Source organism: Myxocyprinus asiaticus, chromosome 14 (assembly GCF_019703515.2).
Source record: "Myxocyprinus asiaticus isolate MX2 ecotype Aquarium Trade chromosome 14, UBuf_Myxa_2, whole genome shotgun sequence".
NCBI lineage: Eukaryota > Metazoa > Chordata > Actinopteri > Cypriniformes > Catostomidae > Myxocyprinus > Myxocyprinus asiaticus.
This window is the reverse complement of record NC_059357.1, coordinates 45,515,873-45,534,382: the sequence shown is the minus strand read 5'-3', so window position 1 is coordinate 45,534,382 and position 18,510 is coordinate 45,515,873. Positions and strand designations below refer to the sequence as shown.

The following is an 18,510-nucleotide window of genomic DNA, read 5'->3' as shown; positions in this document are numbered from 1 at the left end:
ACTATATTGCCAAAAGTATTCGCTCATCTGCCTTTAGATGCATATGAACTTAAGTGACATCCCATTCTTAATCCATAGGGTTTAATATGACGTCGGCCCACCCTTTGCACTATAACAGCTTCAACTCTTCTGGGAAGGCTTTCCACAAGGTTTAGGAGTGTGTTTATGGGAATTTTTGACCATTCTTCCAGAAGCGCATTTGTGAGGTCAGACACTGATGTTGGACGAGAAGGCCTGGCTCGCAGTCTTCGCTCTAATTCATCCCAAAGGTGCTCTATCGGGTTGAGGTCAGGACTCTGTGCAGGCCAGTCAAGTTCTTCCACACCAAACTCGCTCATCCATGTCTTTATGGACCTTGCTTTGTGCACTGGTGCGCAGTCATGTTGGAACAGGAAGGGGCCATCCCCAAACTGTTCCCACAAAGTTGGGAGCATGGAATTGTCCAAAATCTCTTGGTATGCTGAAGCATTCAGAGTTCCTTTCACTGGAACTAAGGGGCCAAGCCCAGCTCCTGAAAAACAACCCCACACCATAATCCCCCCTCCACCAAACTTCACAGTTGGCACAATGCAGTCAGACAAGTACCGTTCTCCTGGCAACCGCCAAACCCAGACTCGTCCATCAGATTGCCAGATGGAGAAGCGTGATTCGTCACTCCAGAGAACGCGTCTCCACTGCTCTAGAGTCCAGTGGCGGCGTGCTTTACACCACTGCATCCGATGCTTTGCATTGCACTTGGTGATGTATGGCTTGGATGCAGCTGCTCGGCCATGGAAACCCATTCCATGAAGCTCTCTACGCACTGTTCTTGAGCTAATCTGAAGGCCACATGAACTTTGGAGGTCTGTAGCGATTGACTCTGCAGAAAGTTGGCGACTTCTGCGCACTATGCGCCTCAGCATCCGCTGACACCGCTCTGTCATTTTACATGGCCTTACGAGTTGCTGTCATTCCCAATCGCTTCCACTTTGTTATAATACCACTGACAGTTGACTGTGGAATATTTAGTAGCGAGGAAATTTCACGACTGGACTTGTTGCACAGGTGGCATCCTATCACAGTACCACGCTGGAATTCACTGAGCTCCTGAGAGCGGCCCATTCTTTCACAAATGTTTGTAGTAGCAGTCTGCATGCCTAGGTGCTTCATTTTATACACCTGTGGCCATGGAAGTGATTGGAACACCTGAATTCAATTATTTGGATGGGTGAGCGAATACTTTTGGCAATATAGTGTATGTCAATAAGTATGTCTCAGATGTCTTTGAGACGTTTATGATTTAGAATGTTTGTAAATCTGATCTTTTTATGATGTTCAGTAGATGTTAATTAGATTGTGATGCTTTCCAGAAGAAAAGATCTAAAATAGACATCTCAGAGATGTAAGTGTGCTATCTGGGTAAAGACACTGCAAAACCTGTCAAATGCATTTTTAGCACCAAAGAAAATGAACAGCAACTGATAAAAAAAAAACAAAAAAAAACAGATGTAATCTATATTAGACTATGAAAAAAAAAAAAACACTGATTGACTGTTCCACAGAGATCAGACATAGTTGGAAAACATTGACTACACTGAATTTGATTAAATTAATTTGTTTTCATTACTATTATACCACGCTTTGCCTTGGTGCTCAACTTATCTTGTAAGCCCGATCTCCAAAGCAGCCACAGTACGCCGCCTATAGTAGTATACATTCACCCCCCTAGAATTACACCAAAATTTGAACAATATACTGAAACAGAAGTTTGCCATTTTGTCAGAGTGGAGGCACTCTGGGAAGCCATATACACAGAACAACTTTTTAGCCACGCGTTTAGCAATTTGATCTTGACATGTGAAGGCATGGGCAAGTTTGGTGAAGTGGTCAGTCACTACCAAAACATCCACTGACCTGTTGTTACTGTCCTCCGCTGACCAGAATTAATGCACACCAGTTCCATAGGGGAAGAGGTCTTAATGCGTTACAGTGGAGCTTGTGCTGATGGCTCAGGGGTTTTACTGAGTACACATCTCTGACATTTCCTCACGTAAGTCTTTGTCCGTGTCGTACCAGAAGAATATTTTCCAAGCCAGATTGAGTGTGCGGGATTGACCCTGGTGACCAGCCTGATCATGGACCCCAGCCGGCGCCACATATTTCAGGACATCAGGTAAGACAAACTTAAAGCGTTTCCGCCTGGTATACGGATCCTTGCATACTCAGTATAAAATCCCATTCAGCAGGGTAAGTTTCTCCCAATGCTTTATGATCTGCAGGGCTGAGTGGTTCTCTTTACATCTCTCATGATGAGATGTCTTCGTCCTTTTCCCACATAAGGAATCACACTAGACAACCCTGCATCCTTGCGCTGAGAGGATTGAAGCTCGGAAGCAGACGTGGATTTAAGAACATCTTGCACAGGGGTGCAAAGTAGGATATGCATTCACTCATTACCATAGATATGTGTTTTGTTGCAGATTTCAAATCCTGATGAGCAACCAGCAAGGAAGATACCTCACTCTCCGAAAGGGATCCATCCTTCAGTGATGCATTGTCCTGAGCTTGTGGCTGGCAGGTAAGGAGAAAAATATCTTGAACTTTCTCATCTGGCAAATCACAGGCTTCTTTTTACAGCTCCTTATACAGGTCCGACAACAGGCAGCTGCTCAAGTTGTCAGCAACAACATTCAGCCATCCTGGGATGTGTTTGTTGTCAAACAGGTAAGGGGCCAGTTTGGCAACTCACCTCTGTTCACAGGCATCCAATTTAGGTTCAACCAGTGGCTAAACTCGTTGCACACCGACCATTTGAGTGCCAGGAACTCAAGTCTGTGAGCGGGATAATTCATTTGACTGCGGCTCAGGGTTCTGCTTGCAAAAGCCACCGGTCTTGCCTTATTTTCACCCTCTGGGACCTGGGAAAGCACCACACCTATCTGATCAAGGGATGCGTCAACAGATAAAACAGGGCTTTTTGAAGTTAGGATGTGCAAGAACCTCACAGTTGATAAGGGAATCCTTTAGGTCGGCCAGGGAATGGTCGCAATCATCTGTCCAGTCATTTTTTACATCCTTTAGTGCCTCCATGCTTGCGCTTAGGACCTGCCATTAGATTGAACAAGGGCTTGGTAACATCCTGGAATGGAGTGCTGGTAATACAGGACCATCCCCAAAAACGACCATATGTGCTTTTGACATGGGGTTTTACCATCGCTCTCCATCAAGTTCTCCTTGGTGAAGCCTGAGATTACAGCAACTTTTTCCTGGTCTACTGAAACTCCATTGCTGTCGACACTGTGACCCAGGAATTTTACTGACTTCCGAAGGAAATGGCACTTCTTTTGTGATAACTTCAAGTTATTAGCTCTCAAGCTTGAGAAAACTACTTCTATATGCTCTATTGCCTCACGTTTAGATGGAGAGAAACCAGCAAGTCATCCAAATAGCACGATAGACTGGTGAAATTTAGATCACCAATATGCTAAGCATCATGCACATGAATGACCCAGGACTGTTGTAGAGGCCTTGCGGGAGCCGATTATGCTCACACAGGCCCATGGGAGTGGTAAAGGCTTTGTATTTCGTGTCAGCCTCATAGAGGGGCACATTATAGAACCCAGATGTCAAGTCCATGGTGCTGAAAAACATGTTGCCCCCTAGAGCGGCTAGGCTGTCGGCTTGGTGGGACAGGGGAATAGCATCTTTTATGGTCTTGGCATTTAGCCAGCGGAAATCAGTGCATATCTGCAGGTCCCCGTTCTTCTTCCAGACCATAACCTAAGGGGAAGCATACTCCCACAGACTTAGATATGATTTCCCATCCCTCCATGTCGTTCAGCTCCTGCCTTTGTTTTTGATTGTGCACGGGTGGCACTCTGCGATACGGAAGCCTGAACGGTTGATCATCGGTAAGGTGAATTCGGTAAACGAAGTCTTTAACCCTGCAACAGTCCAAGGAGTCTCTAGAGAAAACATCTTCATACTTCCCTAGCAAAGCCACAAGCTCGTCTTTCAAATCAGAGGACACTTCACAAGACTCAACATCTATTTCATTCAGGCCAACATCCATCAAATTTTTTATCTTTGCACGAGGGTCGTGTGCAATGGTTTCACTGTAAGTGGAACATTCTTGAAGTCCATGGGAAACATGGATGTCTTCCAATGCTATATATTGTGACACATTGGCTAGATTTGAGTTACGATGCAGTGTCACTGGTTAATGGGTTAATGACTTTTATGGGAGTTCATTGATCACCCCACATAGGCGTAACCACTCTTCCTGCAGGAATGTTTTTTGGAGCAGCTCGCGATGTAGTAGGTTTGACAATTGCATTGCTTCCCGGTGAGACCAGTGCATTGACAGGAAGTTTTCCCCCACACAGTGTGCTCCTGCCTTGGTGTGAGATTAATTGCCTGCATAAGCTTCTTTTCAGCGATCTTTTCAGGTGGTTCAGGCCCCTTCCATTGAGATACACAAGAAGCCCTTGTATTCAGGGTTAGCACACTGAGAGGATACGAGCGACTAGTACACTTTGTTGGATTTCATTTTGCAAAACAGCTTTGATGACATTCGTCCCTATAATGAACTCATCTTGCTGACCTGGGATAACATTGTATATGCACTTTGAATTTGTCATTAAACTGCCATAGCCAACAAGGACCACATTATTTGGAGGAGTCTGAGGATCAGGGAGTATGTCAGCAGACCTCAATTTCAACTCACCCTCCTCACAGAGTACATGACATGGATCCTGAATCAATCATCCCTTTTAGGGTAACTTGTCCACCGACAAGCATCTGAGCATAGAACAGCTCACTAGCTCCCTCTAGCCTCTGAAACCCAATGAAAATGGCAGTTTGTTCGACTGGTAGCTTTTGACAGCTGGAACAAAAAGTGGTAAACACTTCATCAGTGAGGGTTTTTTCAACTACGACCACATTTCCCCTCTCACATATTGGGGTAACTAGTTTAAAGTACTGTTTTGGTTTTGAGATGTCCCTGTTGGTGGCTGAGACTTATTTGGACATTCACTCTTAATATGTCTGGGCTCAAGCAGTTATGGCAGAGCTAATGCCATTTCCAGTGGCTATACGTCATGTGGTCTTTACTGTTATACACTCGGCGTGGCATGGATGTCTGTCATTTGCATGAGTCTTGGTTTGACTCTGTGAAGGAGGAAGGAGTGATGCTGTACACATGGACAAAACCCTGTTTAACATGCTCACTACTTCAGAAAGGCCAGGTACCTGCAAAGGGGGTGCGGATGGAGTAGGACATGCTGTGGGGGAAACAGCCATCTGTTGCTAAGGTGAGCTGTTGTTATGAGAAGGCATACAATCCTACCAAATTGTGTGAAAGAATGATTAACTTTCATTGTATTTAGTGAGGTCGGGTTTAGTTGAGTAGCACATTGAGACCTTGCAATGTTTATTTTCATGTCTTTTAGGTAACTGTCCAAGCATTCCTAAACCTCTGAAGCTGTCCACTTCTCTGCTGCTTTAAGCTTGAGAAACATTGCCAAATTTGTATCAGGGCTGTGAGAAATGAACATCATAACTACTTCAGCATTCACATCCTCAACACACAGTCAATTGCAACTTGAATTGCTTTGTTTAACCTTATCCAATAGTCCATCATCGCCTCACCTGTTTTAGGCAGAGTGTTATAAAATTAATTAAAATTAATTGTGCTTCAGGATATCGAACACTGCTTTTGGGTCTTTTCTTGGATCAAGGGAGGGGTTACGGCGAAGATACACTTTGACAACATCTCGCTTTTCCCATTAGCCGACTCATGACAACATCTGTTATCTCACTGTCAGTGCATTTCAACCTGTGAATGTAAGTCAGCATTATATCCTTCCATTCATGAGTTGTACACGTGTCAGTGTTATCACCTCTGAATAAGGGAGGGGGGTTAACATTGGATTGGACGATTACATTTATCTTTGAATCATCAAAAAAGTCACTTGGAGTGCTGTGTGTTACTTGTAACTGGGGACGCCCATCTCTTTGCTGAGGGCTAGTGGATTGCCTGTCTACATGTGGGTCTATGTTATATGTTGGGCTAAAACCCATAGAACTCGGATCATAAGTGCTCACTACCCTGTCAGCTGTACATGTTTTAGTTACGGAAGTGGAACAAGCCACTGGATGAGCTACATCATTTGATAGGCCTACTGACTGGCCAACTTTGGGGTTTTTGATTACATTTACATCATACATAGGCCAACCTCTCCTAATTGTTTAGTTTTAGAGCACACAACTGGGGTTTCACCCATGCTTAAAATTTTTTCACTCTGTACACTATTAAGCTTAGAAAAAAATAAGTATATGTGACACTGATGAATGAATATTATCACAGTATCAACCTTGTCAAATAACAGATAAATTACTTTTGTGTCAAGATTATACCAAGAAAAATGAGGGGGGGGGGGGTTTGTTATGCGGGCACAGGAGAACATACAATGAATAGGCTCATCAGGGAAAGAACAATGGAGGAAAATTTTGTGTAATTATAACCCTTTTTTTATATATCTGCTTCATGTGGTGCTGGAATATAAATAATTCAAGAGGTTCCCGCTTCTTAAACTTGAGTCCTGCCTTCATCGATTAGACTGACTATTTCAAATTACATTGACAAGTGGTGTTAGACTACTGAGCACGTTAAAACATTACACTTTTTTAAACCATTGTGTTATTCCTGCAACAACTTAATAACAATTAGACAGCAGTGCATAATGGACTGCAGCAGAACAGCAACAAGGATATCAATTATTGGTCATAAATTATCCCCCTCAATGTATATTGTGGTTACGGCCATTTTTCTTCTGATTTTTTGGAAGCACGTCTTCCAAGATTTAGTGTGTCTGTATCCACCTCGGCAACGACGAAGGGTAGCACTGTCTTTCGTTTTCGTCGTCTTTCAACTGAATGCCGTTTTTATGTGTTTAAGCATCGTCAGACAGTGAATATATGTAGTTAAGCATTTGTCTACTAAAGGGCCTCAGCTCGTGGCCTTCAAGCAGAGTCGGAAATATTGTAATTACAAGTTCCGAGCACATGAATGACCCAGCGAAGTCTTTCCGAGTGGGAAAGTCGTAATTCTTCTCTTTGAAAAAAGAGAAGGTCTTTGGCAGACAAGAACACATTCTTACATTCACTAGACAACACAAGCTTTTTGTTGTTACTGAGCAAATCAGTAAGAGGGGCTACAACAATAGAAAAGTTCTGGCAAAATCCTCAGTAATATCCACACATTCCGAGAAAACTTCTTAACTCTCATTTGTTAGTTGGAGAAGGAAATTTGATGATCGCAGATACTTTTACTTTGACAGGTCTCACACATCCTTGGCCAACCTTTTTTCCAAGGTATGTCACCATAGCCTTCGCAAACTCACACTTTGCAAGATTTAGTGTAAGGGAAGCATTAGACAACTGAGTGAATAACAATTTCAGGGTCTGCACATGTTCTTCCCAACTATTCGAATACACTACTACATCATCTAAATAGGCTTCACAATTCTGCACACCAGACAAAACTCTTTGCACAAGTCGCTGGAATGTAGCAGGTGCGTTATGCACCCTGAGAACTGTATATTGGAGAAGTTAGAGCTGTATATTGGAGAAAGTTTTTACATCATTTCTATCCCGAGTCCCGATTGTTTAATGTTATATAATCTTACAATGTAACAAAAACCTTGTCAGCGACACAATCAGAAAAATGTATTATACAAAATACTTTCCAGGACAAATAATTATTTTCCAGGATATTAAAGAGTTAGTTCACCCAAAAGTGAAAAAAAAAAACTCTCATCATTTACTCACCCTCATGCCATGTAAGATGTGTGTGACTTTTTCTTCTGCAGAACACAAACGAAGATTTTTAGACTCATTTTTCAGCTCTGTAGGTCCATACAATGCAAGTGAATGGTGATCAGGCCATTAACGCTCCAAAAGGCCGATAAAGTCAGCATAAACATCATCCATCAGACTCCAGTAATTTAATTAATGTTTTCTGAAGCGATCCAGTTGGTTTTGGGTGAGAACAGACCAAAATATAACTCCTTTTTCACTGTGCATCTTGAAAGCAGTCTACTTGGTGATCATGATTTCATGCTCAATTGTAAGTGTAATTGAGCTTGAAATCATAATTGTGCCTAGAGACTGCAATGGCAAGATGTACAGTGAAAAAGGAGCTATATTTTGGTCTGTACTCACCCAAAATCAACTGGATTGCTTCAGAAGACATTGATTAAACCACTGGAGTCTGATGGATTACTTTTAAACACATAACTCTTAAAAAGACGTAATACTAAATAAAAAATTTATTTCATGATATGTGAAGAGTCGATCCACAGAAGAACTCCATATATTGTGTGTTTGGCTTGTAAGACTTGACATGCTTCTGTGGTAAAATTCCACATTAAGGACATGAAGTACTTTTTGTAAGAGATCCTTTCTCCACTTGATCACTGACACGGAATTACTGTTGTTTGTTTGTTTGTGCAGTATAATGTCCCTGCCAGACACATCGCAAAAGTTCCACCCTATTCCAACCAGTGTTTAGAACTCAGACAGGGCTGAAAAAATGTCAGAATCTAATGTGAAAATTGGTAAAAGCGTTTATCGCGATTAAGAAAAATGAATGTTAAACATTTTTAATTAATCTCATGCGCTAATGCGTTAACTTTTTTTTTTCTTCTATTTAATGAGTCACAAATGCCTTGAACTCCGAAAAGTCCAAGTCCACTAAAAGCTGGACTCGAGACAAGACTTGAGTCAGAGTCTGAACTAGAGTACCTGAACTGTAAATGACATACCATAACTTTCACCTTGCTCATTACAACATCTCTGGGAGATATCCTTTTCTTTGACTTGTCCCACATGAAGGGCAGTTATGGCTTCTTTCCAGTATGCATTCTCTCATGTTTTTTTAGGTTGTCTAACCGACTGAAACTCTTTCCACATTGATGGCATGCGTAAGGCTTCTCTCCAGTGTGAATTCTCATATGCACATTAAAGCACCCTTTAGTAATGAAACTCTTTCCACACTGAGGGCATGTGAAAGGCCTCTCTCCAGTGTGAATTCTCATGTGCTCAGTAAGGGATCCTTTAGATGTGAAACTATTACCACACTGAAGGCATATGAAAGGCTTCTCTCCAGTGTGAAATATCATGTGTCTTTTCATGCCAATTTTGTCCTTGTAACTTTTTCCACACTGAAGGCATGTGAAAGGCTTCTCTCCAGTGTGAATTTTAGTGTGCATGTTAAGATTTCCTTTCTGTCTAAAATGCTTTCCACACTGAGGGCATGTGAAAGGCTTTTCTCCAGTGTGAAATCTTTCGTGTCTTTTAAGGCCACATTTGTTTGTGAAACTTTTTCCACACTGATGGCATGTAAAAGGTCTCTCTCCAGTGTGAATTTTAAGGTGCAGGTTAAGAACTTCTTTCCGTATGAAACTCTTTCCACACTGAGGGCATGTGAAAGGCTTCTCTCCGGTGTGAATTCTTGTGTGTCTCTTAAGACTTTCTTTCTGGGTAAAACCTTTTCCACACTGAGAGCATGTGAAAGGCTTCTCTCCGGTGTGAATTCTTGTGTGTCTCTTAAGACTTTCTTTCTGGGTAAAACCTTTTCCACACTGAGAGCATGTGAAAGGGCTCTCTCCATTGTGAAGACTTAAGTGTATCAAAAGGTCTCCTTTATGCATAAAACTCTTTCCACACTGAGAGCAGGAGAAGGGATTTTTGGCTTGATATCTGTTTTGTGATGAATTCTTCTCAGTCTGTGAGCAACTACAAGATTTTTCTCCAGTTATGAAATGAGGATTTTGATACTGATGTTCTTCCTCCACTTCATTCAGTTCTTGACATTCCTCTTTCATTTCCATCAAGTCTAAAAAAAAAAAAATATATATATATATATATATATATATATATATATATATCAATAAATATTAAAGAAATTAATAAAAAGGAGGATTTTATGAAAAGTCTATGGAAGAAATAAATGGTAAAAATACTTCCGGAACCCAGGCGTCTGATAAACTGGACAGACACTGTTGCGCTCTATATGTAAAGACTTCTGATATGTTATTGGGAGGGGGCTTCAAGGTAAAAAGGTCAGAAACCATTGGTCTAGCGCATGTTTTCAAAGAAAAAACAATTAAGAAACAGCAAATACACATGCAGAAATGCATCTTTATGTGCGTGTCACATAAATTATATTAACATTTTATAACTTTCATTAATAAAATTAACATTAAGCATTATTGCATTACACAACGCTTAACATATAGTTATGAATGTCATAAAAGTTTGATTTAATATATTTGAATGTTGATGAATCTGGTAACAATTACCAGGTATTGTTTGTTTATGGCAAATGGAAGTATAAAGTGTTATCAATATATAATTAGTTTATAAGATGCTCATAGAGGTGATCTGTCAGTACTGATGTTGTTTGGTGCTGCCTGTAAGGTAAACTTAAAAAAAAAAAAAATAACTTGAGAAAGTTTTACCAGATAATTTGTCCTTTGTATCAGGCATCTTTTGTTTATGAATTTTGTTACTACTTAATATCCGTTTGTGTTTATGCATGCTTTTTTCCATACTATAACAGTTACACATAAAAAAACTGAACTCTGTGCCCTAAACAAACATGTTAGTGTAGAACCCTACAGCAAAGTTATGATAACTCCGCTATGTGTCTTTTTTGTTTAAAAAACGTTATTTCTCAGCTCCTCTGGTTTTATAACTACAGTCATGAAATCTGTTCAACTGTCTGAAAGTAAAGAATGAAGATTGAACACGAACCTGTTTGTTCCTCAGTGTGTTCTGTTTTAATTCTGCATGCTTCTGGATAACCCATATCTTCACTCTCCTCTTTAATAAACATCTTTACAACAGTGTCACACAGATTTCACTTGTTTCCTGGAGTTTTGCTGATTTACAGACAACTCGCAATTCTCCCGCTTTCTACTTGAAAATAAACACTGGAACAACGTTCGAGGTCGGAAGTAAACTTGTGAAATCACTGTAAAGGACGTTCATTCTTATTCAGCGCGGGGAATCGCAAACTAATATAGCTCATTATCGCCACCTACTGATACCATGGACCACACATTTAAACAGACAAATGGCGAGTAAAACTCACAGACACACAACACACACACACACACACACACACACACACACACACAGAGAGAGAGACAGACAGACAAATCATATAAATTATCATATAGTTATCCATTAAGAATGTTTTCTTTAATGCATTTAAGCAACCTTATGTCAAAATGGTACCAGTTTATCCTACTCAAATGCATGTGACATAAAATAAACAAGAATTATGTCTGAAGTAATCCAAAAATTAGATTACCCAACAAATTTAATCCAAGATATTAAATTATTTACTACAATTTTAAGCATGCAGTGTGTAATCATTACCAGATTACAATTCAGATGTAATCTACCAAGCATTGTATTTATCCCATGTAGAATCAGAGATAATCAGAGATGTTATTGCCTTAAAATGTTGAACAATATCAATTTTAAAGCATTTCTTTGATGTAAATAACACCATTTAAACTTTAAATATTAAAGTTCATATGTTTTTTTAAAAATTTGAAACATTTTACAGCATTTTAAACCAACAAATATCAAAAATGTTCCTACGTCTCCAAGCTTGTGTATTCCATTTTCATGAAAAATACAAGACTTACTATGAGTGTAGGGGCCTGGGTAGCTCAGTGGTAAAGACGCTGGCTAACACCCCTGGAGTTCGCTATCCCAGATAGCCCAGAATCCCAGGTGTGCTGAGTGACTCCAGCCAGGTCTCCTAAGCAACCAAATTGGCCTGGTTGCTAGGGAAGGTAGAGTCACATGGGGTAACTTCCTCGTGATCACTATAATGTGGTTTGTTCTCAGTGGGGCGCTCAACAAGCCATGTGATAAGATGCGCAGGTTGATGTCTCAGACACGGAGGCAACTGGGATTCGTCCTCCGCCACCCGGACTGAGGCGAATCACTACATGACCACGAGGACTTGAAAGCACATTGGGATCTGGGCATTTCAAATTGTGATATAAAGGGGGAAAAGACTTACTATGAGTGATTTTTTCCCTTTTTGTATGTCAGTAACATTTCTCTCTAATGTATAGATTTTTTTCAATTATGAAATGTATTTTAACAATTATAATAAAGGGTTTTGACGTGTCCCTGAAGTTATTGTCCACTCTGTTATTTTCGACTACTGTCTCTTTAAATGAAAGCTGGTGAAATGAAATGACATTATACTGTATCATAAAGTTTACATCACTTCCTTTGAGGGAAAACAGCTTGGGAAGGTGAGTGAGATCCTTCTATTTTTTAATTGTCTTTTTTTTCTAATTGTCTGTTCTTATTTTATCTTTCCAATCTGATGTGGTGAAATGTAGTACGTCCACTCTGTTGAGAGAAATATGAAAAAAGTCACTAGTAGTTTATATTTTTAAAATTAATATTTAAAAATCCATTCAATTCTTTAATTGATAAACCTTCTATGTTAGCTTCTTGTCCACACTTCACTGAGATTGTTTATGTAAATCCATGTTGTTATCTAAATATAAATGAATAGTCATAAGTAGTCACCAAATCATTTTTGGTTTCAGGTTTTGTCCACTCTTTTACCACTTTGTCCACCCTGTTATTATTTTGTCCACACTGTTAAGCATGATGTTTTTTTTGTTTTGTTTTTTTTTTTTACAATAATTTCATAAGGTCAGCAAAAATACTAATAATTCCGTGTTAATGAAAATGTATTGGAGCGTCAATAATGTGTTACTTTAAAAAGTAAACAAAAATGTCTTACATGTATTTGTATCTGAAAACAAAATGATGCGTTGGAGAGAAACAAGTACAAAACATAGCACATAATATCTATTTTATATATATATATATATACAGGGTTGGGAGGGTTACTTTTGAAATGTATTCCACTACACATTACAGAATACATGCTGTTAAATGTAATTTGTAATGTATTCAGTTAGATTACTCAAGGTCAGTAACATATTCGAAATACTTTGGATTACTTCTTCAGCACTGGTAGATTTTTTCACTTGTTTTGACTATAAAAACTCTGCCAGTACAGTAAGACAAAATACACGTTAAAAATACATTCTCTGAAAAACCTAAATATCTTATGAAGTGTTGTTTCTAAAACAAGTTAAATCAAATTGATCTTGTTTTAAGGATTTTCAGATATTTTTACAGGAAAACAATACAAAAATTATTACCAAGAATACAATTTTTGCCCTAATATCAAAGGTCTTACTAGAAAAAAAGAAATTATGATCCAACGTGAATTTTCTTGATAAATAAATATGATCGTGCCTGGTAACACGTGCAGGTAAAATGGCTAGAAATAGCATTTTAGCTTAGCGTAAAGCTGACAATTTACACAAGGTTTATTTCTATTTCTTCTGCTCCAAACTTACTTCAAACGTACTTCTCTGTCTGCTCGTATGAACGTAACACATCATAAGAAAGTGTTTCACTGCTGTTCAAATGCACTTTGGATAAATGTTTTCCATCTGAAAGGACTAAATATTAAATGAAACAAATGACAATAAAATGCAAAGTAATCTCTTCAGTAATCAAAATACTTTTTGAATGTAACTGTATTCTAATTACCAATGATTTAAATTGTAACTGTAGTGGAATACAGTTACTTATATTTTGAATTTTAAATACGTAATCCCGTTACATGTATTCCATTACTCCCCAACCCTGTATATATATAATTTATAAACTGATAAGCTTTTAAGAGGACAAAGGGACATGGGTTTTCTAAGATAATGTATAAAATAACCATACATTTAAATCATAATTCTTTCAAACTGTTGTTCATTTGTCCCTAACAGGGTGGACATTTTTGGTCCTCCATTTCATTTATTTTGTTTTATGAATGCTTAAATGTATTTACCTGAGCTTGACCAAAATCATTTTTCAAATGCTTTACATCTCCCTATTATGATTATACAAGAAGTGATTTTAAAACTGTTTGTTTTTCTAAATATTATGATATCCATAAGGCCCTTTGTTGCATTCAGATGCCATATTGCATCTAATATATGTTCTAATTTACTGTAACTGATGGTGTATTGTAATGTTCATTTGTCTCCAATGTTGCATTATATTCTTCTCAGGTTATAAAGAAAAAAGGTGTCTGGTCATGTGACGAGGAATGAAATGCAGCTTATTATAAAATAATGAACAAGGTAACTCAGAATAAAAGGAAACAAAACACAGGGAACCAAGCACAAAATATGACATGTGAAGACTGACAAATAAACCAGGGGAAACAAGGGCTTAAATACACAAGGGAACGAGGAACACCTGGGGAAAACAGTCAGGGGAAAACCAATCATGAAAGGAAAATACAAAGGACTACAAAACTAACAGGAAACAGGAACGAGGAACTATAAAACAAGAATTTCAAAATAAAAGTCTAAGCACCAAAAACGGGGAATACGTGACAGGTCAGTGCATTCACTCGGTGGCGCTAATGCACTATATCAGTGTACGAGTCACCATTAGACGAGAGGAAGAAGAAAAAGAAGAAGAAGATGCCACGCGCTGAAGTAGAACGACTGAATGACGTTTTATTTCCTTGGGAGTTACAGTGGAGGAACTAAAAAAGAATCTTGAAGGAGGGAAAATCATTGCAGCAAGTTGACTGCAAATGAACAGAGAAGGGAGCGGAGTCAATAGTTGTCCGTGTTGAAGATTGGAGAAGTTATATCCAATAGGGGCTTGATAGAAAACGGGACACCCCAAAGAAGTGTCATACGTTCACTACTATTTATTATTATGATTAATGATGTTTTTGCTACAGCTGACATTAATTTGGGTAAATTGCTGTTTGCAGATGATGGAGCCCTTTGGTTCAGAGGAAGAAATGAAGAATATACAGTTAAAAAATGCAATCAGCCTAAAATAATGTTGAAAAATGGTCCCATAAGTGGGGCTTTAAATTCTCGGTAGAAAAAACTAAATCCATCTTCTTTACAAATAAAAAGATAAATAAAGATTTAAAAAATAAAGTTATATAATAAGGAATTAGAGTTTCAGAAGTAAGATTTCTAGGAATATGGTGTGACAGTAAAGCAACATGGAAAATACACATAGATAAAATGGTAGAGAAATGCAAGAAGATGTTAACTGTAATGAGATGTGTTTCAGGAGGTGAATGGGGGGGCTGATAGAATGGCTTTAAAAACCATTTATTCAACAATGATAAGAACAGTATTTGACTATGGTTGTATAACATACAGATCAGTATCTAAAACTCAGTTAGGTAAATTAGAAACAATACAATCTCAAGCATTAAGAATATGTTGTGGAGCATATCCATCTTCTCCAATTTCGGCTTTGCAGGTGGAGCTGGGTGAGATGCCAATGTACTTAAGAAGACTGTAATTAATAATGTCATGCTGGATTAATTTAAAAAGTCAGAAAGATCAGCACCCGACCAAAAAGGTGTTAGAAGCATGTTGGGGACATGGAAAAGGAAATGAAACTAGCTTTGGTTGGATTATTGAAGATTTAGTACAAGAAATGAAATTGAAGGAGTATAAAGTTGCATCAATAGTAACTTTACCTCCAACTCCATTATGGATTATGCCAAAACCTAAAGTAGCTTTATTCCTATTAGAGACAAGGCAAGGAAATGACCAGATTGTAATAGAGGCAGGAATAACAAAGGAGTATATTTGGACAAAATATGACTGTCTTACTCAAGTTTACACAGATGCATCTAAAGATCCAGGAAAAGGACAGGTGGGAATTGTTTATACCATCCCAAAGTTGAAAATAGCAGAAGGAAAAAGGATATCAGATCATGTTTCAGTATATACAGGGGATTACTAGCAGTTATGATTGCAATACTAAAGATAAATGACATAGGATCAAGTAATACTCTCATTTGTTCAGACTCTAGTTCGGCATTATTAAGTTTGGACGCTCAATATTCTGGTAGTAGAAAAGACATAGTGGTGGAGATTCTCCAGATTTTATATAATGTGCAACAATCAAACAGGAAAGTACAATTTTAATGGGTACCTGCTCATGTAGGAGTGAAAGGAAATGAAGAAGCAGACAAATTGGCAAAAAAAAAAAGCAATGATGAAAGAAGACATTGACATGCAAATATCATATAGTAGATCAGAAGTTAAAGCAGTAATTAAAAAGCAACTAATGCAAAAGTGGCAATACTATTGGGATGATGATGAAAAGGGAAGACATTTATATTCAGTACAACCATTGCTCGGTTGAGGAAGGACATCAGGGGGAAGTAGGAAAGAAGTATGGATAATATCAAGACTCAGATTGGGGCATACAGGGTTAAATGCAACAATGCATTTCATAGGAAAACATCCAACAGGGTTATGCAGCTGGTGTGGGGTTAAGGAGTCAGTCGAACATGTAATAATACAGTGCAAAGAAAGAAACAAATTAATAGAAGAATTACAGAAGAAAGAAGAGCAACAAATAACATTAAAGAACATTTTGAATCCAACAATAGGAAGTACTATACTATTACAGTTTCTTAAAAGTTCAAATTTGATTGAAAGAATACATTGTATTAGAATATTTATTTATTATTATTATTATTATTATTATCTCTCTCTCTCTCTCTCTCTCTCTCTCTCTGGGATATTAGGGGCTCGGAGCTAAAAATGGAGGAGCTGAACACACGCCATTGGAAGCTTTTAGTCCTGATAAGCCTGGGGAAATATATATAGCAGGAAAGTCTCTGATCCATTACACACAGTAGATGGCGGTCTAAGAATGTGAACCGCCAATACAAATAAAAACAACAACAACAACAACAACAAGAAGTTTTTATTTTCCTACCTCAAATGCTGTTCCAGTGTTTAATTTCCATTAGAAAGCGGGAGAATTGCGAGTTGTCTGTAAATCAGCAAAACTCCAGGAAACAAGTGAAATCTGTGTGACACTGTTGTAAAGATGTTTATTAAAGAGGAGAGTGAAGATATGGGTTATCCAGAAGCATGCAGAATTAAAACAGAACACACTGAGGAACAAACAGGTTCGTGTTCAATCTTCATTCTTATACAGTTTAACAGATTTCATGACTGTAGTTATAAAACCAGAGGAACTGAATAAAACCATGTAAATATAGGGGAAGATTGGAAATGTCCTCTTAAGAACAGTGTTTAAAATGTAACATATTAATATCTTTACAGGATGCAGGATCATGCAGAAATACATAGAAACATTTGCTAGTTTAGTTGTCACAGCACAACATTTACATTTTGAAAAGGGGCCATGTTACCACTCTACTAGGGTAAGATGATCCCCAAACCTGGGGCTAGAACCCCTCATCTTGTGTTTTACACAATTGTTAAAGAAAAGATTAAATTATGTCATTCAAAGTTTCTATGTAATTATGTATTTTCACAATTTAGTTGAAAAATTTGATAACAGAACAATGACAGATGGATCAAATCTTCCCATCTTCTTTTACAAAAATTTGAAAAGGCATCCAAGTGATCATAACTTTGAATTACGAAATATATATATATATATATATATATATATATATATATATATATATATATATATGTGTGTGTGTGTGTGTGTGTGTGTGTGTGTGTGTGTGTGTGTGTGTGTGTGATTTGAAATGTGACATAGTGTGATTATTAAACAATCAAAATTGTGGAATTTTCCAGTGAAGGCTGCTATCTAAATATTGATTGACCAAAAAAATAGAAGATTGCAGGTTTTATTTTATCTTTTTTTTCTCCTGATAATTATTCCCTTATACACAGATGAGCTCTTTCCGATATCTTAAAATAGTCTTGATAATAAACGATGCATTGTAATATTTCCAATCACCAACCCAACACTTGTAATGTAGCAGAATATATCAAATCAATCACGCAGTGCCATCTACAGGCTGACCAATTTATAAATAAATGAAGGGCCACATTCCTGCAAACATCGACTCACCATGTGAAGAGCAACTCCATCCTCCGCTCCTTCATTGATCAAAATATAATGTCATTGAGTCTTTCACTTTTGAGATCCTTCAATAATCTGGATTTCTTTCACACTGCTCAAGGAAATAGTTTCATTTAGTATATTTTTAAGTTTCATTTTAATTAATTTTCTGATTTATTCATTGTATACAGTAATAGATTACCGTATTGTGTCGGTTAAGCAGAATTAAACATATGAAAGATATATCTTTTTTTGTTAAATATAAGTTTTATTATATTTATATACTGACCCTCACAGCACAATCAAAAATCACTCGCTTTATAGTCAGAAATACATTTATACAACCATTGAATAACGATATCACTATCACTAAGAATAAAGTGGACGCATTTCCAAAGAAATATTTTTAACTCACCGTCTGCAACTTCAACCTAAGCAGCTTGCTTTTGGTTTGTTAATTAATCCTTATAAAATGCAAGTTGAGGGTCATGGTGCACTTTGGTTCTATACAATAAGTCTTGT

At 37.9% G+C, this 18,510-nt stretch overlaps 3 protein-coding genes across 9 annotated transcripts in view; 2 read left to right on the top strand and 1 right to left on the bottom strand.

The window, feature by feature from the left end:
* The window catches only part of LOC127452163 (gastrula zinc finger protein XlCGF8.2DB-like), a 39,713-nt gene extending 27,670 nt beyond the window's left edge, over positions 1-12,043 (bottom strand). For 2 of the 5 annotated variants that reach the window (XM_051717444.1, XM_051717448.1), the window contains exon 1: positions 10,798-11,039. In XM_051717444.1, the coding sequence (XP_051573404.1) occupies positions 10,798-10,879 (82 nt within the window). In that variant the 5' untranslated portion in view covers positions 10,880-11,039. Of the gene's footprint in view, positions 1-8,804; positions 9,878-10,797 lie in introns of those variants that run through there. The other 3 variants (XM_051717446.1, XM_051717445.1, XM_051717447.1) reach the window with 3 other exon arrangements.
* Positions 1-18,510, top strand: part of LOC127452154 (gastrula zinc finger protein XlCGF8.2DB-like) — a 467,064-nt gene that overhangs the window by 36,025 nt on the left and 412,529 nt on the right. The window lies entirely within an intron of this gene.
* The window catches only part of LOC127452156 (gastrula zinc finger protein XlCGF57.1-like), a 43,089-nt gene continuing 41,498 nt past the window's right edge, over positions 16,920-18,510 (top strand). The window contains exon 1 of the mRNA XM_051717436.1: positions 16,920-17,074. Coding sequence (XP_051573396.1) covers positions 16,993-17,074 — 82 coding nt within the window. The 5' untranslated portion in view covers positions 16,920-16,992. The remainder of the gene's footprint in view (positions 17,075-18,510) is intronic.